The sequence below is a fragment of the Mustela putorius genome, unplaced genomic scaffold (genome assembly GCF_011764305.1).
Source record: "Mustela putorius furo isolate JIRA1106 unplaced genomic scaffold, ASM1176430v1.1 tig00000592_pilon_pilon_pilon, whole genome shotgun sequence".
In the NCBI taxonomy this organism is placed as follows: domain Eukaryota; kingdom Metazoa; phylum Chordata; class Mammalia; order Carnivora; family Mustelidae; genus Mustela; species Mustela putorius.
The window spans coordinates 7,439,502-7,467,187 of NW_025421426.1; the positions used below are offsets into that span (position 1 = coordinate 7,439,502).

The 27,686-nt window shown below is 44.6% G+C and overlaps 2 protein-coding genes across 11 annotated transcripts in view; one reads left to right on the top strand and one right to left on the bottom strand.

The window, feature by feature from the left end:
- The window catches only part of SULF2 (sulfatase 2), a 112,996-nt gene extending 110,055 nt beyond the window's left edge, over positions 1–2,941 (top strand). For all 4 annotated transcript variants that reach the window (XM_004746246.3, XM_045082130.1, XM_045082129.1 and 1 more), the window contains 4 exons: positions 176–299; positions 964–997; positions 1,201–1,254; positions 2,000–2,941. In XM_004746246.3, coding sequence (XP_004746303.2) covers positions 176–299; positions 964–997; positions 1,201–1,254; positions 2,000–2,030 — 243 coding nt within the window. In that variant the 3' untranslated portion in view covers positions 2,031–2,941. The remainder of the gene's footprint in view (positions 1–175; positions 300–963; positions 998–1,200; positions 1,255–1,999) is intronic.
- Positions 2,942–3,435: 494 nt separating this feature from the next.
- Positions 3,436–27,686, bottom strand: part of NCOA3 (nuclear receptor coactivator 3) — a 140,261-nt gene continuing 116,010 nt past the window's right edge. For 6 of the 7 annotated variants that reach the window (XM_045082126.1, XM_045082125.1, XM_045082123.1 and 3 more), the window contains 13 exons: positions 26,880–27,271; positions 25,834–26,702; positions 24,701–24,836; positions 22,272–22,466; positions 21,424–21,690; positions 21,200–21,326; positions 19,967–20,138; positions 11,725–12,018; positions 10,400–10,504; positions 8,861–9,110; positions 7,621–7,795; positions 7,135–7,276; positions 3,436–6,855 (listed from right to left, as the gene is read on the bottom strand). In XM_045082126.1, coding sequence (XP_044938061.1) covers positions 6,844–6,855; positions 7,135–7,276; positions 7,621–7,795; positions 8,861–9,110; positions 10,400–10,504; positions 11,725–12,018; positions 19,967–20,138; positions 21,200–21,326; positions 21,424–21,690; positions 22,272–22,466; positions 24,701–24,836; positions 25,834–26,702; positions 26,880–27,271 — 3,136 coding nt within the window. In that variant the 3' untranslated portion in view covers positions 3,436–6,843. The remainder of the gene's footprint in view (positions 6,856–7,134; positions 7,277–7,620; positions 7,796–8,860; positions 9,111–10,399; positions 10,505–11,724; positions 12,019–19,966; positions 20,139–21,199; positions 21,327–21,423; positions 21,691–22,271; positions 22,467–24,700; positions 24,837–25,833; positions 26,703–26,879; positions 27,272–27,686) is intronic. The other variant, XM_045082127.1, reaches the window with a different exon arrangement.

A 27,686-nucleotide genomic window follows, 5' to 3' on the forward strand; every position in this document is an offset into this window, starting at 1 on the left:
GGGGCTCACGGGCACGACACAGTCCGGACTATCCCCAGCTCCAGCTCCAGCAGAGTAAAGATCACTGCCCCCCCAGCACCCCTGCTCCCAGCCTGCCTGGAGAAAGTCTGGTTGGGGGAAGCTGGTGGCCCACCCCCCCTGCACACGCCTTGCTGACAACCTTTGTCCCGCCCAGCTGATGAACGCGGTGAACACGCTGGACAGGGACGTCCTCAACCAGCTCCATGTGCAGCTCATGGAGCTGAGGAGCTGCAAGGGTTACAAGCAGTGCAACCCCCGGACGCGGAACATGGAGCTGGGTGAGTCGGCGCTGCGGCGTGGGGCCACGGGGGGCAGGGCCCCGTAGGAAGGAATTTAGAAGGTCGGTCTCGTCTGAAGTGGGGGCTGCGGTCCCCCCTCCCTAATGTGCACCAAGTTCATGGAAGTCCTGACACGCTGTGTCGGTCTCGGTGCTACATGTCTCCCAGTCTGTGTCTCATCACCCGTGACAACCCCCGGGGCGAATCTGCTCCTCCGGGTTTACGGGCGGTCACGTGACTGGGGGTTGATTCTGAAGCCCACACGCTGGTGACGCGGCCGATCCTCCAGGAAGCTTGCTGAGAGCCACACACACATGTCCCCACCGCCCCGCTCTCGGGGCCCATGGCTTCCAGTCCTCTGTCGTATAGCTATCCCTGCCCGTATGTGCCTCCCCACCATGACCATGACCCAGGTCACTGCCGGGCAGATACATCAGGGTCCTACAGCTGGTGACACGCAGTACGGGCAACCTCCAGGCTACCTAGGGAGTCTCGGGAACACTCACGTCCTGATTCAGCCACTCCATCTGCCCTGGGGGACACGGTCAACGTCATGAAATGAAACGGGAAAAAAAAAAAAAAGGCAGTTACAAAGCAGGTATCATTGTTTGTGGCATTGTTGCCCTTAAACTGTTTTCTCTTTGTTCATTTGTGTCTCATTTAGGACTTAAAGATGGAGGAAGCTACGAGCAATACAGGTATCCATCCGGTTCTGTTGTTAGAGCCTGAGCCCGTCCCCTGTGCTGGCCCATCCGGGGTCCAGCCTCTGAGGTGGCACGCGTCGGGTGGAGGCCCTGCCCTTTCTCTGGTCTGACAGGGGCCTGGACTACCCACCCCGGGGGGCGGCTCTTTGTCTTTCTGGGTGAAGCTAACAGACTCTTTTTCATACCCCCAAACTTAGGCAGTTTCAGCGTCGAAAGTGGCCAGAAATGAAGAGACCTTCTTCCAAATCGCTGTGAGTTGAGGTGCCATGAGTTGAGGCCTGTAGCGTAACCGAGGCCTGGTAGCCCAGCGTAGTCCTTAGAAGTTGAGAAGCGTGTGAACCGTACACTTGCCAGACATCTCAAAGGCTGCAGAAAGGCTAGCCTGTCTGTCCATGGCAGCAGCAGGGCGACCTTCTGAAATGGCTCCCAAAATATCCCTGCCCCCAAGTCTCCCTCCAACGCCAGAGCGTCTGCCAAAGGGCTGAGATTGGGGTGACCTGGGTGACCTCTAGGCTAAAGGGACTGACCAGTGGGATGGGGCTCGAATCCTCGAACTCACTGAGCAAATCCAAACACACAGACGTGGGGGGGGGGGTATAGCTCAGGGCAAGAGCATTTGACTGCAGATCGGTGTGAGGGTTTTCCACTCACACTGGCCATTCCTCTGACATTCAGTTACCACCCAAACAGACCCCCTCGGTGCCCTGCCCTGTGCGGCCTCCGGTCTCTGCCCTCCCTTCTTTACGTGCACAGAAACCACCTGTGGCTTTGCAGCCGGCCAGGCGGTCTTTGGCGCTCCCAGAATTGAAGTGCATCACCTCCCGGGTCACATCCCCAGTGCCACCTTTGCCGGCCAGAGTGTGCAAGCCACAGACGAGGTCGGGGTGGCTGGCTGGGAGCGGGCCCTTCCTCCGGGACCCTGCCGTACTCCCTCCCGGCAGCCACACCCCGGGGCTGCTTCCCGGGACCCTGAGAGGAGTCTGCTTTGCTCCGCAGGGGACAGCTGTGGGAAGGCTGGGAAGGTTAGGAAGCGCACGGCGGGCCTCCAGACCAGAAGCGCCCTCTGACCGTCCCGACCAGGAAGACTGTGCACGATTTCAGACGGGCCCGCGCTCCTAGCTGGGGGCCTGAGTACCGGGACCTGCTTTCCGTCAACATGGCACGCTCTGGAAGACGACCGTCGGGAGTGGTGGGACTTCGGGAAGTCCATTTTTGCCCCTGCTTTTGCTTTGGACGATACCTCACCAGCTGCACAAAATGCATTTTCATATCAAACAGTCACCACTAACCCTCTCTGAGAGGCTTACAAAGGGAAGATTTTCTTGGCAATTTCCCCCAACGGTGTAAGGCACTGGAACTTTTTTCAAAATCCTAGGGGAAGAGCACCCCCGTTTCAGACCCTTCTTTCAGTTCGTCATAAAGAAGGAACTCGGACAGCGGCGGCAGCGACGCGACCTGCTGCTGCCTGGAGGCGGCGCCGGGCCCGGCCGTGAGTTGGCAGCGTGGGGGCACCTGCCCCGGCGCCGTGAGGCGGGCTGTCTCTGAAGAGCCGGACTCCGCTGTACATAGGAGACTCCGCGCGTAACGGCGTGGGAACTCGGAGGGGAATCGAACCAGAAACCCGGTTTGCAGGAGTGGTGGGGTCAATAAACGCGCTGTGGCCAGTGTAAAGAAAACCCCTTGCACTTGTGGACATTTCTGTTCCAGCCCAGACGCCGTTCCCGCCCGTATTCCTTTGTCATCTGTCCCAGAACTGATGTTTTTTAAAGTACTGAGAAAAATGAAGTTGATGTATGTCTGTCCCAGGTTTTAACAAAATTGTATTTGTAAAGAAATTTTGTAGTCTAAGTATTGTCATACGACGTTCGAAGTCCCAGCCAACGACAGGCAGTTGGTATGAGGTAACCTTTAACATTTTGTAAAAGGCCGTTCTTGGGAGTTCTTTGGTGTGCTTGGTTTTTTTAAAAAAGCAGTCAACACCTTTTTGGAAGGAGACACTTAGGGGGGAATAGAAGAGTATAAATTAATGAGGAAAACTCACCCCACTTCAGCAACCTCGCAGGTAAGTCTCCTGTTCCCCCCGCTTCAGGACCCTGCTTTTTAAAAATGTTAATTGACTGCAGAGCAATTCACCCTATTAGCCGGCCCCTCTCCGCACCCGCTAGCCCAGCCTGGCCAGCACAGCGGTCAGAGGCCAGGAGGGAGGAGCAGGAGGGCCCACCCCGGCCACCACCCAACCTGCCGCGCTTCTCAACGAGCAGACGGTGGAGAGGACCCCCAAAGTGCTCGCCTTCGAGCATAACAGCTCTGTGCTTTTCCACTCTTAGGATTATTTGAACAGGATCCCTTAACCACCTCTTTATCCTTAATCCAATTAGGATTTATTTTTTTTTTTTTAAAGGAAAAGAAGGAAACAAGCAAGCTCTTAGGCATCAATGTTAAATAGAAACCTTTATTTACAATGACATCCAAAATGATCCGCAACGCAGTCAGAGCTTACCACTCAACCATCTCCTAAGTTATCCCATGTGGTCTGGGTTCTTTGCAGTGTAAAGAATGATTTAGATTTTTAGAAGAAACATTGAATGTAAACTTGATTGAAAGTGAATTCATTCTCAATACTATAAGTCAGTTCCTGAGAATTTTAAATATTGCTCTCAGAATGACATTTCCATCATCGAAATTCCACACATTGGAAAGACAGAGAAAGAAGGAAAGAAAAAACACCTTGCTCATTAAACAGTTGGCCTTCGAGCTGAAAAGCAGCTCTTGCTCCTCCGAAGCAGGGGGTTTTGTCTGTCCTACAGGCTTTACTCCTAGGATGCCCCCGCTTGTGAACAAAACTCATGGAACCGGAGAGGCATGAGGACAACTTACGTGGCAGTCCTTTCAAGGACCTCAAGCCAAGTATCTTCTATGCTCCCCTCCCCATACCCCCAACTCGCCTAGATATTAAATACCAACTAACTAAGCAGTCCTGGTGGTTGATATTTACACCTTTTCCATCAAGATGCACAATTTAGAAAAGTGGCATCATAATACGAACATTAACAATGAATTTCTATTTGCTTTTTAAAGGAAGAAATGTATCTCCTCTATTATCATTTTGATCTTTATAAAATATATATATTTATATTTATATATCTTTGGATTCAGCAAAAAAGTAGGTACTGGAAATATCACACATTCTAAAAGCAGATGAAATACCAAGGTTTAAAAAAGTGGGGGTTGGGGAGTAGGGAGAGGTAGGCAGCAGGAGTACAAAGAGAAGTATCCAAAAAAGATAAAAGGGCAATAAAGGTAAAAACAAATTATCTCAAAAGACGGCATCTATTAAAAGAAAATCAAATTCTTAAGTTTGCACCAATAAAATGAACAAGTAGAAAATATAAAAACTTATAATAAAGTTTCTCCTTTTTTTCCCATATAAAAGGGGGTGCTGCCTTCCAGTTAGCCTGGAGTTGGGACTGAGGAAAAGAATCACAAAACTTTGTGTTTTTTGTTTGTAATTTTTAAAAGTCAAGAAAGGTAAGAGCACCATTCTCTTTCTCCCCACGCACACATGACTTAAACAGGAAAGGTTCAGATACACGTGACACAACTGTGTCTAAAAAGACAAGAGACTGACTCAGCTACGTCTCTGCTCCAGACAGGAGGATGTTATCTGAAAAGTACAGGCCACTGTGATGGAAGTCGATGGATTTACAATCTCAGATTTATTTTTAACCAGGCAGTGGGGGAAAGGGTGTCAAATCCAAATCTATTCCAGAGGTGGTTCTGGAAATACGGGTTTCACTTATGTATAAGTCAAAGAAATTACGTGATCTTACCTTCATAAACACCTAGAAAAATTGGCTAAATACGTATGAAATAAAACAAAAATTAACTGGTTCTCGGTTATTGCTAGGAAATTGATACCAAAGCTAGCCAGAGACCTTTGAAATTCACGGATATCTGAAAACCCAATTTCATTCAACTATTTGAAGCTAATAAAGTAAGCCAGGTAAAAGGAATTAAATTTTTTCTCTATTCCCAACGGACCAGAAAGAGTGTCCAAGCCCGGCAAGAGCAGAAAGGGGCAGTGGCATGGAGCGCAAAGGCACGCGCTCAGCCAGACCACAGCTGGGAAGCTGCACACCCGGCCGCCCTGGGGGCTGAGCTCCCTGAGAAACCCCCTGACGCCACTCCGGCTCTCAGGGACCAGAAGCGCACCGCTTCCAAGTGACAAGACAGCCGAGCAGACACTAGACGCCACACATCAAGGGGTCTACTCCCGAGATCTCAATGTGGGATTTGGGTCCTAGCAACCAAAACCTTAGAGCACTCCTACAGCGGATGAAGAGGCAACATATTCGATTAAAAAACAGAATATCGTGAACTATTGTTTAATTTATGGACCGCTTAAAATCCAAGATTCCTTTTAAATCAAATTGATCTTTTAAAATTCTTGATATCTTTTTTTAAAAGTTTATTTCTCCATATCTATTCTTTCCCCTAAAATTAACAAAGTGCTTAGTTCTGGTAAAGGAATTTAAAAGACAAATTTAAAATGCCTACATCTAAACAAATGATCTTTTTTAAAAAAAAAAGCATTTAAGAGATCAAAAAGAGGGAGGCATCTAACACTGAAGCATGGGGGTGGGGTGCGCCTGCAGACCACCATCCCCTCCCCCAGGCCACAAAATTCAGGGGGTGTCTCTTCTGTGTGTAGCCTCACCGCACTGAGCTTACTGAAGTCAACAATGTTAAATATTTAGCTTCACAAACTCTGTAAAAATGAGTTGTTGTGACCTGCAAAAAAGGTATATACATATTTTACATAATACAATATCTTAAAGGTCGTATTTACAAAAGAAAATCTATTCACAGAAACACTGCGAAATTCTGATTCAGAATGCAGTACCTGGCCTTGGGTTTTCTGCAATTTATTTTCAAAAAGCATTATTGCTCTACCATATAGGCAAAGGGTGACACCAGTACTTCAAACAACAAAAAAAACCATAGTCCTTGCCCAACAGATCAGTTCAGACAAAAACCGGGAATGTGGTTCACCATTCCTCAAGACCTCAGGCATATTGCATTTATCCATTACTTTTTAAATAAAGTGCACTCGGCCGCACATTAGCATGGGAAAAACTGCTACTGCTGCAACTAAATACTGTCATCTCACTGTCCCTTCCACAAAGCCATGTGACATCAAGGACATCTCCTGGAGGTAAAATATTATAGGACATTAAAGACAGAGGAAGTTCTTACTCAGGGAAAGGTCCAGGACAACCAAGAATAGGGCTGGAGCAACTCAACACCATCATTAAAAGACAAGAATTGAGAAAGGCCAACTTCTCAGGACAGAGTCCGGTGAGAACACAAAACCATCTGGTCACAACAGGAACACATCAAGTTCGGCAACTGTGTTCTCCGTCAGGTACTGCCACGAGAGAAACTAGACCTCCTCCCCTCTCTGGACTTCTCCGAGGTCCTCCAGCCCGCCCCCACGGATGCGAAACACCCGGACAAGCAGGGAGAAAGAAGGGGTACGGGCAGAGTATCGGGATCAGTCACACTCCGTCCCTCCAGAATCCCATCCCCAAGAGGCAGAATGCCAAAAGTAAGTGTTGTGAACTCCACGATACACAGGAGGAAGGAAATACAGGTAGACATCGCATATCTGCTTCAGATCCAGTCCTGCTCAAATGACATCGCTCGGAATACCCTTCCCGGAGACCGAAGCCGGGTCTTTCCTCAGAGCTGAGTGTGCAGGTGAGGATTCTTCACTCCCGAGAATCATAGTGCAGTGTCATTTGTACAGTGATTTCCTTGGAGGTCCTGGTGTAGGGGTGTCAGCAGTATTTCTGTTAACAACCAGAAGACACGTGAGGAAAACACAGGCTGTGCACAACACAGAAGAATCCACGGCGCCAGCAACGGGCCACTGGCTGACGGATTCAGATTCCTTAGATGTCATATTACCAAAGGTACCAGATGGCCCAATGCCTTAGACTCTAGCTTTGGGTCACCCACCCCAAGTTGAAAACGTGCTGAGGACCTTTAGATTACAGATGAGGCTTTGGCTCTCTCAAGAGAGAAGGAAAAATTTTCTGACAAAAGGAAGGGACAGACCGACCCCATACCTGATCAGGACCCATGGGCATGCCGGCCATGGGCATGGAGTTCATGTTCATCTGTCCCATGGGACCACCGCTGCCGTTCATGTGCACCATACTGTACGCCGCAGGGTTCCCCTGGTGGGCGAACTGCTGCTGGGGAAACGAGCTGTAAACCAAGTGGGAAATTACAAGCTGGGTCATTCCAGTCACACCGGACATGCACAGAGAGACCACCACAGTTCTGTCAAGTATCGCTGTGCTTCAGCAGAGAACACGAGGGAGAAGAGGGCCCCCTGCCTGCCTTGCCTTCTCTGTTCCACAGCTGCCTGTGGATACGTGTGGGGCAGGAAGGAGTCTCAAAATGGAGAGGCCAAATAGTACACTTCCTAACAGGAACCCAGGCCTTTCGCGCTCTCAGTCCACACAGGCTTGACTGAAGCATGCAGAGGTTACGCTCTTACACTTTTGGGCCCCAGAACCTGAATGCCTTTTCAAGTCCCTGTTCCTCACCTGTTCCTGGCCAGGTTTCCTGATGGCCAGCCCTTTATCTCCGACGACTGATACAGGGGCGCGGTCTGAGCGTGCGGCATCATGGGGTTCTGGGAAGGACCCATTCTCGAGGGCATCATTGCATTGGGAGGACTAGACACTCGACCGAAGGCTGGGTCTGGTTGCTGTCCCATTCCTTTAAAGAAGAAGGAAGAACAAGAAACTGCAGTATCCATTTCCTACAGAAACTTCATGGTCTCTTCTAAGGGCAGGGGAGACAGAAAGAGCCACACGATGCCGCCTGCCCTCTCCTCTTGCTTCTCACTGAGACGCCAACTGGGGGAATGGGCTTACCGCTGGCCGCAGACCTTCCAGCCCACCGAAGAGCTGCTACTTCGTGGAGGTTTTTGTGTAAGAGGGACTCCACCTCACGCTACTGGCATCACTCTGTCCCTCTGTCCCCAGATGGCAGGAGAATACCTAAAATGGAATCTCCCCAAAAGACACCTGGCCCCCCACTCCCACCATGTTCCTGGAATCTCTCCAAGACTGGACCTGAAGGGGTAATATGCATTACTGTAATTAATACACAGCCAAGTCACCAAGGAAAGGAACCCAAAAGCCCACTGGCATTCCTCTGACATGAGCTACACTGGGACATACTTTGTCTGGGGTGGGGAGGGGGACCTGGTGGTCTTTCTTCCAAATTAGGGTGTGGGGAGCTAAAAAAACAAGACCGGGGGGAGAAAAAAATGCTCAACTCTGATAGCATATCTACTATGCTACTGCACTCCCATAAACATTTTTGGGTTTTGGGTTTTTTTTTTTAGACCAATCAGTTTTTCTCCATTCTGACAATGAGCATCGTCTCTTGATCAAAGTACTCTGAGTTGTCTTCCACCTTCCCTGCCTTTCTTCCACCCTCCCTGCTTTTCTCCCAAAGCAGGTGCCTGTGAGCAGGCCTCAGGCGACCTTGCCTCAGTGCAAATCTAAACACATCTATGAACACACAGTGACACCAAAACTCTTGAGCAAGACTTCTAGGGTTTGTCTGGTCTGGCCTGGTCTGGCCTCTTACTGCACCTTGTCAGTCTCAAAAGTCACCATTCCTTATTCTGCTGTTTTTAATTAATTTCATCTTTCTAGTGAATAACAAAAGGGAGTGAGTAAATACTACTTTGTATTTAATATGCAACGTATCTCCGAATCTTAGATCCTTAGTAATCTTACTCTGGGGAAGCCATTTCGCCATCAAATTTACCGTAATTTGGTGGATATGGAAACTGCTGGGGAGGAGCCTGTGGCATCACCGGCCCTGCCAAAACCCCATCCATGCTGGGGGAGGCGGTCACGTTCGGGGGTGGGCTGAAGGCCTGCGGCTGCGGCTGCGGCTGCTGCTGTTGCTGCTGCTGCTGCTGCTGCATCATGACGGCCACCCGCTGCTGGCGGAAGTGATGACTGAGCAGCTCCCTGCTGCGCTGAGCTACCATCTGGGCGTTCAGAAAACCCTGCTAATACCCAAGAGAGAATGCAGTTACACACACGGAGCAGCAACCGGCCAGTCCATACACACGGGACCACCACCATACAGGAGACAGGAGAGAAAACCACCCAATGCCTTTCTTCCTACAAGAGGAAAAATGCACCATTCTCAGTCTGGTAAATTCTCAGTATGGCATCGTGGCTGGGTGGGGACGACAGGGTACAGAACAGGGACCTGGAAACCGTTTGGGCGAGTTGTCAAGCCTTCACACGGAAAACACTCCTTAAAGTGAGAGAACATTTAAGGGTAGACTATGTAGATAAATTTTTCAGAAACTATGAAATGAAACCAAAAGAAGGAAAAGGACAGCAGTAAGAGTGTGGGAGGAGGGGAGGGAGGAGGGGAGGCACGAGGGAGCATTCCCCCAAAAGAATGGGGTTATACTCAAATAGGAGTCTACCCCCAGAGGTAGACTGTAGAGTCTCTTAAAGCTTTTGAAACAAGAGACGGAGAGTTAGGAGCAGCTGTCTGCAAGTTCAGGAAGTAACATGGTCAAAGCACAGAACCAAAACACTGACTTGGGCCCTATCAGCTGGGAGAAAACACCTGCGAAAAAGCAACTTTTATCTTTCTGGAAGGCATCCTAGCTCAGCTTATTCAAGACGTCGGATTATCAAAGTACTTCCACACAGGCCTAAGACAGCCAACACTGGGCCTGTCACAGTCGGTTGTTTTTGTCTGTTGCTTTTTACAATCATTAGCAACAGTCTTTCCAACCACAGTAAAGGACTTCTGTGTGGTCATCTGCTTCGCACGCATCAAGAAAATACCTTAGTACAGTCTCCAACTTGTGCTGGAGGTACAGAGAACTCAGGCATCATCCTTCCCACTATGGAAAACAAGTCATCTCAGAGATGGTCCTTGAGAGTTGCATTATGTATCATTTACTTTTTTCTTCTTATAATCTCGTATTTTACCCAATGAGCGTATGGTTTCATAACCAAGAAACAAAGAAAAGTTTACAGATTTATTATTTTTAAATCCTGAAAAAGTGTCAGCTATTTTCACCACATATAATCACAAAGGAAATTAAAAAAACACGAATCCGTGGTTTTAATGAAAGCACCTCCCCTCCTGAGTCCTCATCAGCAACAAGAGAGAAGAATGGAGGAGGAAGTGTGATGAGGGCACGACTGGTTTCTTACACAAGAAACTGGGAGCTGGTGGGTTTCAACATACATTTACTGAGGGCCACGTACAGACCAGGCCCTGCACGGGGCCCACGGCAGTGGCCGTGGACAGACTCACTTTCCTCACCTGGGAGGTGACCTGCGGCTGCATCATGGGCCTCATGACGGCAGCACTCCCAGCAGCAGGGCTGTCCATTTTCATCTCCAGCGCCTGACGGCTCTGATTCAAAAACTGGAGAGAGACAGGTTGGTTAGGATGCACGTGGAGCACACGAGTGAACCCTGAACAGCTTTCCAGCACCACCCAGGAAGGTCCTGATGTTACTTCCAACACGTTAACCTGGTTAAGTCACATCTACACTAAACCAGTACACTTCCACACTTCGCGGGAGCATGCAGCTCTTGATCTAAAGGCTGTGAGTTCAAATCCCAAGATGGGTACAGAAGTTACTTTAAAAAAAAAAAAAAGTAACTAAGTGGAATCTTAAAAAAAAAAAAGTTCAGGCTGAAAAGGCCTTGGCAAACATATGAAGCTTTATTGTTTGGCATCACAGGAGGAAAAGTTAAAATACAAATCTGCAGCTTACAGAGTATCTTCAACAGAAACTCAAAGGATTCATAAAGTCAGATTTTCTCTGGGATTATTTAGGCCACTAGGGAAATAGCTTTAACTTGCTCAGACCAACACTAAATAAACCACCTCCTCAGTTAGCTTTTCCTAAGTGACTTCAGTGGAAAGAAGTGGTAAAAAGTAAAATGACACCATGAATATGGTAACACAGCTTTCCAGAGCACCAACAATGACTTTTCATCATATTAATACCCGAGAAGTCTCTGGCTCACTCGACCTGACGCTCACTCACTCATCAGCTTACACGGTTCAGTTCCGCCACATTTAATAACTCAGCATACCCAAGACATAAATAATATAAAAATAGTTAAATTTTAAAAGATATGTTAGGGATTAAGGAAATAAAAAAGAGAGCTCTTAGTTTAGAATATTAAGAGAGCTCAAGCTTTTTAAAACATCTAGAAAGCAGAGGTTCCATAAAAAGAATGTTCAAGTCAATAAGGTTTAAGTATCTGGTATTAATATTAAGGACTTTTTTAAAAATAGAAACCATCTACCTCTAAGCCATCAAGAAATAATTTCCTCCCCCAAGGGCCATCTCCTCGGACACTGTTCACTTTCTAATCTGAACGACAGAATAATCTTATCAAAAGGTAAGGAGGACCTGACCAATTCCAGCAGGACCACTCCCTCAGAAGGAAGCACCTGTACCAACAAAAGGTTACACAAACGTCCCAACAAGAGTGTGAGCTGACAAGGGCTAGAGAGCCAGTGGCAAGAGCCCTGAAGAGCAAAGCCTGACCACGCGGCTGGGGCGCAGCCGGAGGGGGGTCGCGGCCGCAGGGAGGGCGCATCTGGCTGAAGCAGCTCGAGCTGCTCACCTGCTGGCCTTGCAGCCGCTGCTGAAGCTGCATTCGGAGCTGCTTGGGGGTGCTGGTCCGGGGCCTCATGATGTTGGCCCTCGGGTGCATTCCTTGGAGAGGAAAATTGCCTTGCTGGTTCATCGGATTCATCATGGAGCTAAAAGATGGTGACTGTCCCTGAAGATTAAAGCTTCCTTGCACTGGAGGCCCCTGGGCCGGGTACGTCTGCCCATATAATGCCGCCTTCTGATCCATCATTACTGCCGCTTCCTGGCCCTGGAAAGCATCCTGTTTGGACTCCAAAGCTTGTCCCTTCAACATCAAACACATAAATGAACAGTCAAGTACATGTAGAAAGCAACAGAAATCAAATGCTTCAAGAAAGGTAAAAAATAAAGGCAATATATGTAAACAAGGGTGTCGCAGAATTCCAAAAGCAAAATCAAGTTTACGGTCTGAAGTTCCATGAGAGCACAGACCATGACCCAACGTTTTCACAAAGGTGTCCTAGTGCCTAGCACAGACAGAGTCTCGTGCAGACGAGAGTACCTGGAAAAATGCTATTTGTTCCAGACCAGATTTCTGTACCAACACAGACCTTCGAAGCCAAGTATAAAAAAGAATTAAAATTGTTATCAATTAATTTTCTTATAATTACTGTAGGAATATTCTGACGGTGACTAGACGTGATTTTGGTAGGGACTGAGGAAATCAACATAAATTCATATCTCCCAAAGCATACTACTAAGTTGCACAGACAAAACCTGAAGGTGGCCATCCACTACTATTTGTATGGCTGGAGAGACTGGTTAAGAAACCCATTCATCACAAGTATTTATCGGGTGCCTGCTGTGTGCCTGCCATCACTTGTCTACGTGTGAAGTGTACGTACACAATAAAGTCCAAGAAGTGACAGAACAACAGCGAGAACAAAGATTCTGAGGAAGAGAAGAGCCTGCCACACTGAGACAAGAAAGGCCTGCCGGCTACTGCGCTCACCTTCACCTTCCGACCCACGGGCAGGGAGTGTGGACTGCCAATATGCAGGCCACAGTCTCATCCCAATACACACTTCACCTCACTTTGACAGTGACCCCGCTCTCGATTTCCTCACCTCTCTGACCTCTCCCTCAGAGGCATAATAACAAGCGTTCACTAGGGTTCAGTTCTAGGCTGCCTTCTTCTCTCTCACGACATTTTCTACTCTGGTCTTCTCATCTACTAGCAACAGCGGCCGAACTCGTCTCCAGCTCAAGTGTCTCAGAATTCTGACTCTGCTTACGCCAACGCCTGCTTAACAACTTCACCTGGACGTCCCCGGCCTCTCAGACTTCATGTGTAGAAAACACAAGTCGTGATTCCAACAGCCCCTCCCCCCAAAACACTCTGATTCTCCTCCAATCCTCCCTCCTGGCAACATGGCAACACCATGTGCCCAGAACTAAAGCCAGCAATCTGGATTCCTCACATTCTCTCTTTCCAAGCACGCGTGCATGTGCGTGTGCACACATGCACACATGGTCCACTGAGTCCTGTCAGTTTTTCTTCCATATGACATATAGCACAGCCTTCCCTTCTTCCATTCCACTGCTGTGACCCTCTCCAAGACACTTTCTTGGATTCTTATAATAACTGGTTCTATGCATCTGTTCTGTCCCATCATTTCAATTCACTTCTCCTGACAGGAATCTGAAATCTCTCTCTATAAAGAAAAACATACTGTAAGTTAAACATGGATTAATCATACAGGTTTACCTCCTTTCTCTTGCTAACTCGACTAAAATAATAGCAAAAATTTAAAAGGTAGTATCCATCCACAAAACAATGAGAATAAGAAAGGCAACAAGGTATTTTCTTTAAAAGATTTTATTTATTTGACAGAGACAGAGAGACAGACGGACAGAAAGTATAAGCAAGGGGAATGCAGGAGAGAGAAGCAGGCTCCCCACTGAGCAGGGAGCCCAATGCAGAGCTCAATCCCAGGGCCCTGGGATCATGACCTGAGCCAAAAGCAGTCCCTTAACCAACTGAGCCACCCAGGTGCCCACAACAAGATATTTCAACGAGCATTTGCAAGACAGAAAAAGAGAGGAATAACCAATTCAAGAACGTAGAGAAGCTGAGACCCATGTGCCTGTAGAGGAAAACACACCTAAGACCTGAGCAAGTGTCTCCCACGGACCCAATGACAGATTCCACTGGGGAGGCAGAGGGTCTGGCAAAGTGCTTAAATGCAGCTGGTTAGGAATCGGAGCAGAATGCAGGGGAGAAGCTACTTCCCAGTCCCTAACTTGCTCCCCAACTCCACACGCCATGTAGCTATCCCTTCTACCTACTCCCTCAGCTCCCTCAATTCTGGGACACCAAGCAGAGCAGAGGATAAGCGCAGGGAGAAGCTGAAAACAGGACATCTTATTTATAATTCCTAGTAAAATTCTTGTACTTTATAATTTTATATCTTAACACTATAGGATCAACTTGCCTGCCCAGTGCCACTCCCATTATGCAGCCAGGCAATTAAAAGTTCCCAGGCAAGGAAAACAGTTAGTAGAAGAGGAGGTGGTTAACAGCTCTACATGCTGCAATTTGAGGAGTCCTGAAGTAAAAAGGCCAGCCCCCCCCACCAAACCCTTTCAGTGAAGACTGACTCTTTCTAATACAACACACTTAAACATAAAAAGATAGTCAAGAATGGCAAGATACGTGATGGTGAAAGCTTCCAACATGAAAGGGACACAAACAAATAAAAAGTAACTTAGAAATAAGGAAAATAGATATTAAAAAACACAGACTCAGTTTAATACCCAACATGTCAATAGACACCCCAAAGAGATAAGAAAATACATGAGATAAAATGATTAGAGAAATGATACCAAATGACATGTCTGATAAGCTTTAGAAATATTCAACCCTAAAAAATTGTTTTAAAAAGAAAAAATATTCAGTTCTATTACCAATAAATGCAATTAAAACTCACTAATTAAAAAGAAAAGAGGGACGCCATGGTGGCTCAGTCAATTAAGCAGCTGCCTTTAGCTCAGGTCATGATCCTAGGGTCCTGGGATCAAGTCCCACATTGGGCTCCTCATTCAGCAGGAAGCCTATTTCTCCCTCTACCTGCTCTGCCTGCTATTCCCCCTGCTTGTACTCTCTCTCTCTCTGTTAAATAAATACATAAAATCTTTAGAAAACTTTATTATGCTAAGCAAAATAAGTCAATCAGAGAAAGACAAGTATCATATGATCTTACTGATATGAGGAATCTGAGAAAGAAGAGAGAGGACCATAGGGGAAGGGAGGGAAAAATAAAACAAGATGAAACCAGAGAGGAAGACAAACCATAAGAGACTCTTCATCTAAGGAAACAAACTGTGAGTTCCTGGAGGGGGTGGGGGGTGGCGTGTGGAGATGAACACTGGGGAGGGCATGTGCTATGGTGAGTGCTATGAATTGTGTAAGACTGATGAACCCCTGGAGCAAATAATACCTTCTATGTTAATTTTTTTAAAAAGAGAGAGAGAAGACACAGGATACACTAAAATTGCCCCCAAACCAAGAGGAGTCTCTGTGCATCTGACATACAGCAGAATGGGAGAGACAAGACCCACACCAAGATGCCGATTTATGCAACTTCAGAGAGAAAAAGGTCCCAAATAATTCCAGAGACGATCAATGGGTCTCACACAAGGAAGAGCAGGACTCAGACTGGAACAGGAAGGAGTACACGGCAACACTGGGCACCAAAAAGCTGTGGAACAATTCTTCCAAAATTCTAAGAGGAAATTATTTTCAACCCAAAATTTAATACAAAGCTAGACACACTGGGGGTGGAATAAAGATATTTTCAGACATGCAAGGGCCCAATACACTTAATGTCAGGCAGTAAGGACAGAGAAGTTAACAAAAACTGTGTTTGAACAAAACAAAGGAATAAAGCAAGACGGAAAGCCACTTCGGACCAGGGAGCTGGGATATGCGAAAGAGACGAGGGTCTAGACCTGCCTCTCAGGGCAGAATGATGAAGAGTAACAGAGAACCACAGAGGGAAGGTAGGAACTGAGGAATTACCTAATGTGTCTGCATGTGGGAAGAAAAACTGAAGAGGGGACGCCTGTGTGGCTCAGTTGGTTAAGCAGCTGCCTTCGGCTCAGGTCATGATCCCAGCGTCCTGGGATCGAGTCCCACATTGGGCTCCTTGCTCTGCAGGGAGCCTGCTTCTCCCTCTGACTCTGCCTTCCACTCTGTCTGCCTATGCTCGCTCTCGCTCGTTCTCTCTCTGACAAATAAATAAATAAAATCTTTTAAAAAAAAGAAAGAAAAACTGAAGAGAAATTTTATATTTCCAATGGAGCATCAGGGGAGGATTAGTATTAAATGTGTAAAAAACGAATTTTAAAAGGCAGTTAACTCCAAATCCAACAAAAACCAAAAACCCTATACAAATTATGCCTGATTCAGCAACGAGCCAAAATAATGACAACACTGACCAGCTATATAACAAAAGCCATAATTATACTGAGGTAAAGAGAGCACACGCTCTTGCGTATGTAGTGAGTATGGCTATGAGTGTACATATTGGAGGATCTGATAAATACAGATCCACAATTTTTTTTATCTGAAATTCAAAAAAACAAACAAACAAACAAAAAAGCTCTAAAAAAGGCAACACAACTTTTCATCAGCCGTGAATGCATTTAATAAGAAAACTTGACCTGAACTTTTATGAAGCAGTATCTCTACATGTCCACTCAGTGTGGCTCTCAGAGTATTAGCATGTTATATATATTTATAACATTTGGCTCTCAGAGTATTTATTTATATATTTGGCTCTCAGAGTATTAGCATGTTTGAGGATAGGCTACTGCGAAAAGCGACAGGATTGCTCAAGACTCCACCAGGGGTATCACAGAATAAATGGCATACACACACTGTTTCACTCTCCTAAATCCAAAAATTCCTGAAATGCAGAGTGTACCTGACCCCAAGGTTCTCAGACAAGGGACTACAAATGCACGGTCAGCTACTGCAGCAGGAAATCAACAGACGCAGATGGAAGCTGATGAAGAACAGCCACATACACATAGCCGTTAGAAATGTTCCCCAAACAGTCAAGTCTCACTGTCTGAATGGGGCAAATGTGTGTGATTCTTCAAAAAGTGTATTTTTGTATAATTTTACAGTTACAAACACAAGTCACTTGGCTAAAAATAAAAATTAACTATAACAAAATAGGAAAGCAAGTCTCATCACTACCCTGCTTAAAATCTTCCATGGCTTCCCAATATAGCAAAAAAACTCCAGCCTCTGTGGACGGTTTGTGGAACCAGCTTCCGTTTACTTCACCAACATCATCTCACAGAAGTCCCTCTCTGTTCTCACAGATTTTCAGTCACTTGGTAGAACCCCCACGCCCTTCCCACCTGAGGCCTTGGAGTTAGCCATACCTCTTCTGGAACATTCTTCCCCTAGCTGTTTGCCATGCTGACTCCATCTTACCCTTCAAATGTCAACTTACATGTCATCTCCCCACAAAAAGCTTCCTGACCACTCACCCCAGTCACCAGTAATTCTTTGTCTCATCCTCCTAGACTTGAAAACACAAACATTTTTAAACTAAAGAATAAGACTACAACATGCCCCCACTAAAAAGAAACTGGGGAAACTATTCAAATATATTAGACAAGTAAAGAGCCTTCAAATCTCAGCTTGGACAGAAGAAATTATTTTAAAGAAAATAATTTAGAGAATCAGAGAAAAATGCTGACACACACATACACCCCCCCAAGGAAAGGTCCTTTAATGACACAGGCCCTTCCTGTTGATCTCCACCACACAATGTCTACCTCCAGCTGGGTGGCTCTTTGCCTGATGTGTGTCTGCTTGGGGCAGTGTAAGCTTGCAAACAACAACGAACTAATTTGTTCACTATTGCCCCTCAGCTTCTAAAAAAAGACTAATTGGGATACAGAAGACAAGTATTTGTTAAATGAAAGAATCAACAAGTCAATACATCAACTTACATAAGGCACTGTTGCAGATAAACAAAAAACCCACCAGAAAACTATTTTAAAAACACACATAAATGACCGAAACACATAAAGTGTTTCGGTCATTTATGTTCAATCTTACAAATCAACAAAATACAATTTAAAACAGGCATCTCTGGGGACCTGGGCGGCTCAGTCAGTTAAGCCTCTGACTCTGGATTTCGGCTCAGGTCATGAGCTCAGGGTCGTGAGATCAAGCCCCACATTGGGCTCTGTAGGCATGAAGCCTGCTTAATATTCTCTCTCCCTCTCTTTTGCTCCTCCCACCCTCCTTCTCTCTCCGTCTTGGGGGAAAAGAAAAATACACACACACAAGCATCTCTGGACACCTGGCTGGCTCAACCAGAAGAGCACATGACTCTTCGTCTTGGGGTTTTGAGTTCAAGCCCCACACTGGGTATAAGAGATTACTTACATATAAATCATTAAAAAAATAAAAATAAAACAAGCATCTTTGTTGCCAATCAGATTGGAAAAGATTTAAAAGAATAATCATGCTCAATAATTGTTTTATCACTTGTTCATCCACACAGTATCTTTCATCTACCTGGGCCACAGAACGGTGTGTGTGAGGGTGAGGAACTCCAACCCTCAGCCTCTGCATGGCAAAGCAGGAACACTACCTGCAAAACCTCTAAAACATGCTTTTCTCTAAAACCATCAACCTTTCTCTCGGACTATAGGTAAGAAAAACTAAGGCAACAAGATGGGAATAATTCATAGAATTGTTTATAATCATTATTTAGAACCAACTTAAATTTTCATCAGTAGAGCACTGGTGGGGCACCTGGGTGGCTCAGTGGGTTAAGCCTCTGCCTTCAGCTTAGGTCATGATCTCAGGGTCCTAGGATCGAGTCCCGCATCGGGCTCTGCTCAGCAGGGAGCCTGCTTCACCCCTCTCTCTGCCTGCCTCTCTGCCTGCCCCTCTGCCTACTTGTAATCTGTCAAATAAATAAATAAATCTTTTTTTTTTTTTTTAAAGGTAGAGCACTGGTTAAATTAACTGTGTTCAATATAACAGTTACTATACACCTATTAAAATTAAAAATGTATATAGTAAATAAAAAAAAGATGACAGATGGGCACCTGGCTGGCCTAGTTGGTAGAGTCTGTGGCTCTTGATCTTGGGTTTGTGAATTGGAGCCCCATGCTGAGCACAGAGATTACTTTAAAAAATGAAAAAAAAAATTAAATAAAAATTGTAAAAAGATGACTGAGGATGACTTCCCTAAGTAAAACAGGTTACCAAAGTGTTTTTAAAGTCTGCTCCCCCCTTTTTTTAAATATACACTCAAAAGTTACTAATGATTCTTTGTGCCAAGATTACAGAAGATTTTAACTTTTTTTTAATGTTTTTTGTCATTGTCAGATTTTACATAATGACCATTAACTATTTTATCATTAGAACAGAGAAAGCTCTTTCCAGCTTAAATGTAATTATAAGGGGCAGTTCAAGCTCCTTAGTCTCTGTGTAGCCCTCACATCCATCCACCCTCAGCCAGGTGAGACGCATTCTCCAGAGCCATGGGCACAAAAATGGTATCGCTAGAGACGTACAACATCACTGCTCTACATTTCCTACCCACCCTTTCCGAACTTCTGTGACAGAGTTTGCCACAGAGGAGTATAATCCTTTGTGTAACCCCCAGAAAATCTTGCCTAATTATCACTGAGTACGCAGATCTATACACTGCCCCACACACAGTTCTTAAATGAAAACAGGCACTACAAAATGTATCTGTTTCAAAACACAGGTCTGTGAATGACAGATTTTCATAAGGCTGCACAGGTAACTGGGAATGAGAGATGCTATTGTTGAGATGTTCATATTCACTACTGTAAAGCGATTTTGTTTGACACCAAAAAAGCTTGTATCCTCAGAGTACACCGTGCTTGGCCAGGCAGTAAAAATAGTTAATTATAGAAATGAGATTCAACTAACATATGTAAAAAGCAGCATTTTTAAAACTACAAAGAAGTATTATTGGATCATTTTTATAGCTGCCTAATAATGGACAGCTTTACAAAATAGTAGGTTGCTGGCAGTATGATTTCTAAATGTAATACTGGGCTCCATGAATGCAGTGATGTAACTCAAGTAATAGGAAAGATAGACAGGCATTCATGTGTATGGCTTCATGGATATGCACACACACACGTATGTTTTAAAGTGTGCACATACACAATTCTATTTCCGTGTTAATGCCACCTACTTGATTTACAAGTTCAGGAATGCCCAGAGCTCTGTCAATTTCTTCCAAGCCTGTGGCATCTGTGTTGCTCAAGAGAGTGTGCAGCTGGTCCAACAATGCTCTTTCATCACTCTGCCCTTCTAGGTTAGAAGGTGGCCCAAGGAGATCATCCAGGGAATTCCTAAGAAGTGGCCTAAAAGAGATTTGCAATCAATGTCAATGTTGCTCTTACACACACACACAAACACACACACACACACACGTTGAACTATCAGAATACTGAGCCTGGGACCTGCCAAAATAACTTTTTGTTGTCCCTGGCCCACTGAGCTCATGTATCAAGTGTAATACAAACGCCATATACCCACAGTAAGGTCCCACAGTCCTCCAACATATTAGAAGGACATGGAACTAGATATCATTCTCCCTCAGAAAAAATTCCATAATGAGACTATCTGTTCTCCACAAAGAAGCAATCAAGCTAATAAACTCATATAGTTTTACCACTGTCTACTCAATAGATCATTTTTTTTCTTTGCTTAATCTATTATAGAATTCAAGTTAGACTTGAAATTGACAGGTGGCTTCTTTCATGCAAATGAGTTAGTGATCAAACTAAATAAAAATTAAATAGACATAATCCACACCTTTCTTTCACAGAGTGCTACAGTTTGCTTTCACCATCATCCCTGAAATGTTTTAAATAATCTTAGAAAAGAATTATCAAAATCCTTAAAAATTAATCTGCCAGAAAACTGAGGCTCACCCTCTGAACACCATTTATCTTCTCAAACTGGTGGTAATTTATCGTCACCGGTTTGACCACTCACTGGTCCTGACAGTTAAACAATAAAGCGGTGTCCTCCCTCACTGGCTTGCTGCCTCACCTCGATTTTTTTTGTTTGTTTTTTTTTAAGATTTTGTTTATTTATTTGACAGAGAGAGATCACAAGTTAGCAGAGGCAGTCGGGGGGGGGGGCAGGCTTCCCGCTGAGCAGACAGCTCGATGCAGGGCTCGATCCCAGGACCCTGGGATCATGACCTGAGCCGAAGGCAGAGGCTTTAACCCACTGAGACACTCGGGTGCCCCCTCACCTCAATTTTTACAGTCAGACAAGAAATGCCCAGATGGCAGACAAGTACCTCAATCAGTGAGTTACATTCATTCTCTTTTAGGTTTGCTCCTGTGTTCTGACCTTTTTCTAGATTATCCTATGCTAACATTTTCAACAGAGTCACATAACAAAGCCCCACCTATTTTGAGTCCCATGAGGACCCTGTTCCATGGACAACATGCCATCTGGCCAGGAACCCGGTTGGTTAGATGGTGCTGCCTGGGCATACGGACTGACCCCCATTCCCATGGGAATCTCACCAGGCCCTGGTGGAAGAAAAAGAGGGGATACATTTTCAAAGGCGGCAATAGCAAATATTACCCTAAATCATCTGGTTTTCTCTTTTATGAAGGGGATGCTTACGCATTTGAAGCATCTGCTGCTGTTGCTGCTGCTGCTGCTGCTGCTGCTGTAACCCTGGTCTCGCCCCTGGGATGCTATTGGCCCGCAGAGGCAAGGTGGGCATCGAGCCGCCCACTGCAGGTCTGGGTAAGGAAGCATTATAATCTGCTCCGGGTCTTCCCATGGAGTTTGCACTCATATGTTCCATTCTACTGGCCTTTGAGTTTGGTAGGCCCCAGTCTCCTGAGGAAGGAGTCTGATTCACAGTCACATTTCTGTTTGGTCCACCTACAACAGCAGAAATGATTATGTCTTTCCCATTATTATACTAAAATCCTTCTTATATAAGTACAGTCATTACATACAACCTTGACCAAAAAAGTGCTGTCATCCTAAGAATAGGGTTGGCCAACTATTAAGACATTCATTTTTCAAGACTTTTTTTTTTTTTAAGATTTTATTTATTTATTTATTTATTTATTTATTTGACAGAGAGAGATCACAAGTAGGCAGAGAAGCAGGGAGAGTGGGGGAAGCAGGCTTCCCGCAGAGCAGAGAGCCCAATGCGGGCCTCGATCCCAGGACCCTGGGACCATGACCTGAGCTGAAGGCAGAGGCTTCAACCCACTGAGCCACCCAGGCGCCCCTCAAGACATTTCTGATAGGCAACTATTGCCACGTATTCAAGTAGCTTCCTTGAGAGTTTAAAATAACCAAGATGTAGAATAAATTAAGGAAACTCATGACAGAAATATTATGCTACTGTTATTCAAAAACTTATTATTTAATCCCAATTACTTAAATGGCGTTAAGTGTTTTAAATTTAAAAAGAAAATTTTATCCATAAGTACTGGTTAGAAATGACATACCCATAGTTGAGCCGTAATTTTCCTGACTATCCATCATTCTTGGATTCCCACCCAACATGGGCTGCTTTGGTAACATGGGGAAAGCACCGATATTCTTTACTGGAGGACTTGATCCAACAGCAACAGGGCTATCTAGAGACACTGCTCGGTTATATGGGGGACGAATGGCCTGCACAGACTGTGGACTCCTCAAACCTGTTGAAACACAGATGCACAATACATAAAAATTCTCTGATGATTCAGTACATAAGTAATCAAGCACAACACATGAATACCAATACCAACCACAAAAGAATATCTTTCTTACTAAAATAAACAGTAAGTATAGAAGGAAAAAAAAAGGAGAAGGAAGAAAACAAAAAGCCTCAGATTCCAATATGGAATACAGTAGAAACAGAGTCCCAGTGTTGGCTGATGTACTGGGCACTGTTCCATAGCCTGATGCGGTCATTCATATTATGCTTCACTTAATATTGAAAAAGTTATCAAGGTTCAAACTCCTAGAGGTTCTTCCCTATATGTACTTACGTCAGTTGTTTAAAATTTTTAAATTAAATTTAACTAGACAAGTTGCCATCTAATCAAACAAAGAATGAAATGTGAAATCTCCCCCTAACATTTTTCTTTCTCCAACCTAGCTGACTGATTGTGGACTACCCACTTCAGTTTAGGAAACAGTGCCACTGAAAATGAGTAACTACCATTCCTGATAACTGACTTTTTCTTGTTCAATACTTGTACTACACCCTTATGAGTGAGGAAACCACACAGCTGCGGAAGAGAGGCTGGAGGACAATCAGCCAACAATAAAAGAAGAAAAGTCTCACAGCTAAATGACAAAGTTCCACAAGTGTCACAGAAAAGGTTTCAATTACAAGTTTTAGCTGCTTTTTAATTCAAGTCTCTGTGCCAAACAAAAATATATGCTCTGGTAGCTACTACTCAACTGGAGCAGCCAAAGATGAACATTTCCTAGAATGTTTCATGATTACTGGTGTATTAGTTAGAAATAGCAAATTTTAAGAACAGGAAAATGTCCAGGGAACTTTTTAGAACATATGCACTATGAATTATTTAAAAACAAACAAACAAACAAACCCTGAGAGGCACGATATGTATTTTTAAGTTAAAAATGTTAATTAGATTTCCATCTTATTACAAGAGTACAGCTGACCCTTGAACACCAAAGGTCCTAGTTAGGAGCACTGAGCTCCCAACAAAGCCAAAAATCCATATAACTACTGACCCCAAAAACCTAACTACTAATATACTCTGACCAAAATACTTATCAGTAAGTCAACTGACACATATTTTGTTTATTACATATATAATATGCTATATTCTTTTTTCCTTTAAGATTTTATTTGTCAGAGAGAGAGAGCGCACACATGTGCACAAGCAGGCAGAGCTGGAGAGAGAAGCAGGCTCCCCACAGAGCAAGGAGCCCGATGTGGAACTTTATCCCAGGACCCTGGGATCGTGACCTGAGCAAGGCAGCGGCTTAACCGACTAAGCCACCCAGGCACCCCTTATACTATATTCTTAAAATGAACTAGAGAAATCAAGAAAATCATGAGAAAGGTACCTAGGTGACCCAGCCAGTTAAGTGTCTAACTCTTGATCTCAGCTCAGGTCTTGATCTCAAGGGTTGCAAGTTCAGGCATTGCGTTTTATCTGGGCTTTGATTATGAGAAAACACATTTACAATACTGCATGTACTGAAAAGATCCGTGTGTGTAACTGAACACATGCAATCCAAACCAGTGTTGTTCAAGGGGTAACTGTATGTGCAAAGGTACAGAAACTTTTAATTTTTTTATTAACATACAATGTATTATTTGTCTCAGAGGTTCAGGTCTGTGATTCATCAGTCACACACAATGCATAGCACTCACCAGAGCACATAGCCACCCCAGTGTCCATCACCCGCCACCCCATCCCTCCCATCCCCTCCACTCCAGCAACCCCCCGTTTGTTTCCTGAGACCAAGAGTCTCTTAAGCTTTGTCTCCCTCTCTGGTTTCACCTTGTTTCATTTTTTTCCCCTCCCTTCCCCTATGATCCTCTCTGTCTTGTTTCTCAAATTCCTCAAATCAGTGAGATCATATGCTAACTGTCCCTCTTGGACTGACTGATTTTTCTTAGCATAATACCTTCTAGTTCCATCCATGTCATTGCAAATGGCAGGATTTGGGGGTGGGGGGGGTTGACAGCTGCATAATATTCCATTGTGTGTATATATAAATATATAACTATATACACACACACACACACACACACCACATCTTCTTTATCCATTCTTCTCCTGCATGTTGATGGACATCCAGGCTCTTTCCATAGTTTGGCTATTCTGGACTTTGCTGCTATAAACATTGGGGTGGTGCAGAAACTTTTAAAAGGCAGCAAGAATAAAACCTAGTTCTTTCTTACCCAGAGAATTAGTTCCTTGAAACATCTGTTGCTTGGTTCCCAGATTACTACCATTTGTGGATATGGAATTATTATAAAAGTCAGAACTAGTCAGATCACCAAGAATAGCATCTAGATTATCCAAGTCTCCAGATCCCTGGGGGGGAAAAATTAATTAACCAGTGTTAATTTTTATTTCTTTTTAATTAACATTACTAGATATACAAAGGTATAAACCTATTCATCAGAAGAACACAAATTAAGTGGAAATAAGTAAAATATAATAGTTAACCTAAAGTGATAATACCCAACTTAAAGTCTGGATTCTTAAGACCCTTACCCTAAGTTTTCATCCTTGAAATTTATACATCAGCATATTGAAATAAATTCTCTGGGTTTGGAAGTGCTTTTGAAGGGGCATTTTTAAAATCTGCACTAGAACTTTAATTCTCAAGCTGTAAAATATTTTCCAGTTAATGTTACTCAGGATCATTAGCTGACAAAGTCGTCTGCCTCTACACCTACCTTTGGAAAACAAGTGTAAGTAATAATAAAGGCAACAAGCAGATGTTCAATAAGAGATTCACAGGCATGGTTCAAAAAGGAGTCTTGGTCCACAAATTTGGAGAGCACTATGTTAAACAAAATCAAACAGATATCCTAACAGTAAGACCTCCCCAAGACTAATTTTCTCAGATGTATAATGAAGTCTCCTGGAAGAGTGTTCCTCAAGCAGAGTTTGGGAAACCCTTATACAGAATGAGATCACATACAGAAGGAAACTTGACTGTAGGCACAAATCAAAATCTGTTACTTAATACAGTTTTTTCCTGTTTCTTTCTACTACCCCTTTAAAAGACCCAATATGCTCATTCCGACAATAAAAACCTCCATGAAAATTTTCAAACTGGCTACCAACTGGTTCTAGTCAGAGTCACATTTTAAAACACACACATCTCGTATTTCCAAACTCCATCATAATACACCTTACAGATTCCCAAAATATTATAAAGAAATGACAGCTCTAGAGTAAATTCCATTACATAAACCTTAAACAGAAGACAAGATTCTGCATGTAACACATGGTCTTTCCAACACCGAAATACAGTGATGAAACACAATGACTGAGCTGGAAGAGAGAAAGAACAAGTTACCTCTTCATTTGTTTCTGTCTTAATTTTAGAGTCCTTCTCTTGACTCGAGCTCGGGATGGCGGAGCTGCTGCACTGACTCAGTTTACCGTCCACTCCTTCCACTTTAGGCTGCAGTTCTTTGGAGAGTGTGTCACTAGGATCATCCCTGTCCAGCAGGTATCTAAGAAGTGCGTTATTTTCCTTCTTCTTAGGACTCAGTTGCTCCTGCTTGACACTCCCTTCCACACAGGACGCCGTACTACTGGTGTCCTTCCCAGTGGCCTCTGCGGTGATCTTGGCCACATCCGCAGGTGAATTCCCATCCTGCAGCAACTTGTGCAGAATCCGGTGCTTCTCCTGCAGCAGGGACCCGTGCATATTCGATGTGGAGGACACTCCTCCAGAGGTTGAAGAAGAGACCCCAGAGGGGCTGGTGACATTAATGGAAGAGTCTTTACAACTTGAATCCAAGGGGGAGTTGGTCAAGGAGGAATGGCCCCGGTCATCAGAAGAACAGGTAAGTAATTGCAGTAATTTTTTATGACCTTTGCTTTCCAAAGGACCCCTCTGATTCTCTGACCCTTCGACAGTGCTCTCCTTACTGTCTTTGTCACTGAGGTGATCCCTGCTATTTGACTGACACATTGAACTCTCCACTGGATTCTGGTCACAATACAAGCCCAGGGGACTCTTAGAATCCTGACTGTTCACTTTATTTGGCTGGCTCATATTCATATTGGGAGAGTGATCCAATTTGGGGCCTGGTGAAGACAGAGTGGATAAAAGAGAAGTCCCCACTCCCTCACTGATAGCTTGCAGAGCACTCAGAGAGCTGCTAGAAAAGCTGTGGCTCCCAGTATTACCAGAAGATCCCATGGGAGAGTGCACACCTGGATTGGGAGAGAAATAAAGGAAAGAATTAGACTATTGGATGCTGTAATAAAATGCCACTGAACTCTATAAAAGTTAACCTTAAATTGAACTAGCTTCACAAGGATTGTAACAGAAGAAGAGAAGAACTACTGAGGAAGAAAAAAATAAAGAAAAGGAAATGCCAACAACAGTACCTGCAACAGGAGAAAACTGGTGTGAGGCCATCTTTGGACTCCCACGGTTACGAGGAGATATCATGATGTTCTGCTGGTTGGAACCAAGGCCAGGGCTCCCATGTGGGGGACTACTCATGTTGAGACCATAGTTGCTGTTCTGGTAGGAAGATGGTGACTGCATGCCTGCCCCAGGGTTCATTGAAGCTATGGGATTCGAGGGCCCATACCTAGCCCCACTCATTGGCCCTATGCTGCTGGGGTCAGCCAAGCCATAGGTCCTGTTGCTCAGCATCTGTAAACCTTGGTTTGGCGACATGCTCATGCTGCCTACTGAACTACTGCATCCAGCTGCTGGAGGTCTAATCCCTGGTCCGACAGGATTCGTGTTTTGCCTATACCCATTCTGTTCCCTACGAAGAAAGAAGACAAACTTTCACTAAAATATTACAGGCATGCATTAAAGCACTTTTTTTTTTTAAATGATGAAGTAAGTGCCCAGGAGCTTAACTCCTAGGCTCCATTCCAATACTCAGTGTCAGTCCCAATCTAAGTATTAATCAGTTATGAGCCCAGTAATATATTTTTTTAATATGCCACAGAATCTAAATGAGTGACCACGAGCACAAGGGCCAACAACTATGGTAGCTGGCATCACAGCAGGGTTTACTACAGTTGCCACACCTGTAGGGGCTAACCTGGAGGGGACTGCAAATTACTCAAGATATTTAATGCATGAATAGTCTGCTCTTCCATGTGCTGCTCATTTACCATTAGCAAGAGCAACATATCTTTTTTTCTTAAAGTCTTTCAAATTTCAAATTCAAT